General features: G+C 42.7%; 1 protein-coding gene across 1 annotated transcript in view; it reads right to left on the bottom strand.

The window, feature by feature from the left end:
* LOC113804729 (golgin subfamily A member 6-like protein 26) overlaps nt 1-1,532 on the bottom strand; it is a 10,924-nt gene extending 9,392 nt beyond the window's left edge. The window contains exon 1 of the mRNA XM_027355621.2: nt 977-1,532. Within this exon, the coding sequence (XP_027211422.2) occupies nt 977-1,271 (295 nt within the window). The 5' untranslated portion in view covers nt 1,272-1,532. The remainder of the gene's footprint in view (nt 1-976) is intronic.
* Between the last annotated feature and the right edge of the window lie 555 nt (nt 1,533-2,087).

The following is a 2,087-nucleotide window of genomic DNA, read 5'->3' as shown; positions in this document are numbered from 1 at the left end:
CTAAAAGAGGCTGGGTTACACAAAGCTTCCTTTCGCAAATCTCAATTAAATGAACCACTTGACCTTGGCGGGTCAGATTATACTAGGTATCACATGGTCTTCTTCCCTTACCGTCTCAAACAGTACCAAGGAGAAAAGAGAAACAACAAAAATATCTTCCATAAATCCCCAGAACCTCACTTAATATCTGCGATCATAAAACAAAAACAAACAAACAAACAAACAAAAACAAAGAGAAGTAAAAAAGTAAGTCTCCGAAGCTTCATTTAAATCTTAAATCATTTAAATAGAATTAAACCTCATATCTATTTTCCCGTTTTAGTGTCAATTTTGCTTTACGATGGTGGGGTCCCTACCTGCAACCCCCCTTAATTGATCACTAAAACTGTAGGAAATATGTCATTAGTGTTTTAATCAACAACACTGTATAAGTTACCGTCACTAACACTACAACACTTACTGAAATAATTCAAAATACAGTTAAAGGAATTCCTACTTTTTCCTTTGGGCTCGTGACCCCTCAAGATTAACTTTTACACAATCCCTGTTTACAGACAATTAAGAAACACAACCATATTAGTGGTGGTGGAAAAAAATAAACAACACATTATCGAAAGCTGATTTAAAATGACAACATATTTGCAATTGTCTTATACGCAGGCAAAATCGGTGCTAATTGCCTATTGTATATGCGTCTTCGGCATTCGCTTTAATTAATTCGATTAAAAAACCGTACCCATGACTTATAATTACTCACTTTCCTTGTAAAACCGCAAAATTTCCTTTCGGGGTCACAGGCCAATTAGATTTAACGGGAAAATAGCTAGAACGGGAACACTGGCACAGTATGTTAATCAAATGAACCTTAGAAAGGGAGTATTTCTTAAGAGTGACGTTGAGTGTTTAAGAGAAGATGGCCATTAATAATGATCTCAAGTCGTATGAGTTTAGGACGCCACCTGAGCGAAAAACTCACTCTCATCTTTGGCAGCCGCCTTCTCCAGCAGGTGCGCCAGAGCCACCTGGTTAAAAACGAGCGAGGTGGCGATATCTTCACTGGAGGCTGAGCTCTGGTCGTCGGCGTGACTCCATCCCGGCAGCAGCAGGAGGAGACCCAGGGAGAGGAGCGCAGCGAGAGGGACGAGCATCCTTCCTCGGGCACTGAGACTCGAACACTGAGGGCCAGAGCAGACGAGAGGCGAATCTGGCGGGAGAAAACACAACAAACAAGGGGGCGGGGCGTCGGGGTACGCTTCTTGGAGGCCGTTCATGCCATCGCGGGACCGTTAGTTCAGATTGTGACTTCCTTCCAGATACGTTCGAGCGATGCGACGAAAGAATAACGTACTTGCCAGAGAAAATACGAATGAGCAAACGAAGAAGACGACAGAAGCAACAAATGCACCGACGGATATAGCAGATGCGTCAGCGGGATGTCCAAAGGTCGTGACGCGCCGTTTGCTTATCATTTGCACTCGTTCGCGATCAGGGGAAGGACGTCTGTTCAGCGATTCGCATTGTATATTGGTGGAAAAATCAATGGGATTAAAGTACCTATCTATCTGTTTACCTCTCTCTCTCTCTCTCTCTCTCTCTTTCTCTCTCTCTCTCTCTCTCTCTCTCTCTCTCTCTCTCTCTCTCTCTCTCTATATATATATATATATATATATATATATATATATATTTTATTTTTTTTTCTCTCTCTCTCCCTCTCAACACACACACACACACGTAAGCATGCACGGACACACACACGCTCGCGGCAAACACACACATGCATGCACGCAAGCAAGCATGTATGGACACAGCGCACACACAAAAACACGCCCACGTGTGAAACCACCAACGGTTGTGACTGTCAACTCTTCGTGTCATACGGGCGTTTTTTTTTTTCAACAAGTTGGCATAACTTCAATTTCCGAGGCGACATACTTTCCTCCTCGGTCGGAAGTTGAAGCGGAATCAGCGAAGCGGGAATGGCGAGAAAAAGTCTCTTGTATAGAAAGCTTAGAAATTTAAAGAAGTTTAAAGTTGCAAGTACTGTTGGGTAATTATTTCTTAGCAGATTATAGCCTCCTTAATCGCCA

This window comes from Penaeus vannamei, chromosome 37, assembly GCF_042767895.1.
Source record: "Penaeus vannamei isolate JL-2024 chromosome 37, ASM4276789v1, whole genome shotgun sequence".
Classification (NCBI taxonomy): Eukaryota; Metazoa; Arthropoda; class Malacostraca; order Decapoda; family Penaeidae; genus Penaeus; species Penaeus vannamei.
This window is presented reverse-complemented; position numbering and strand designations above follow the sequence as displayed.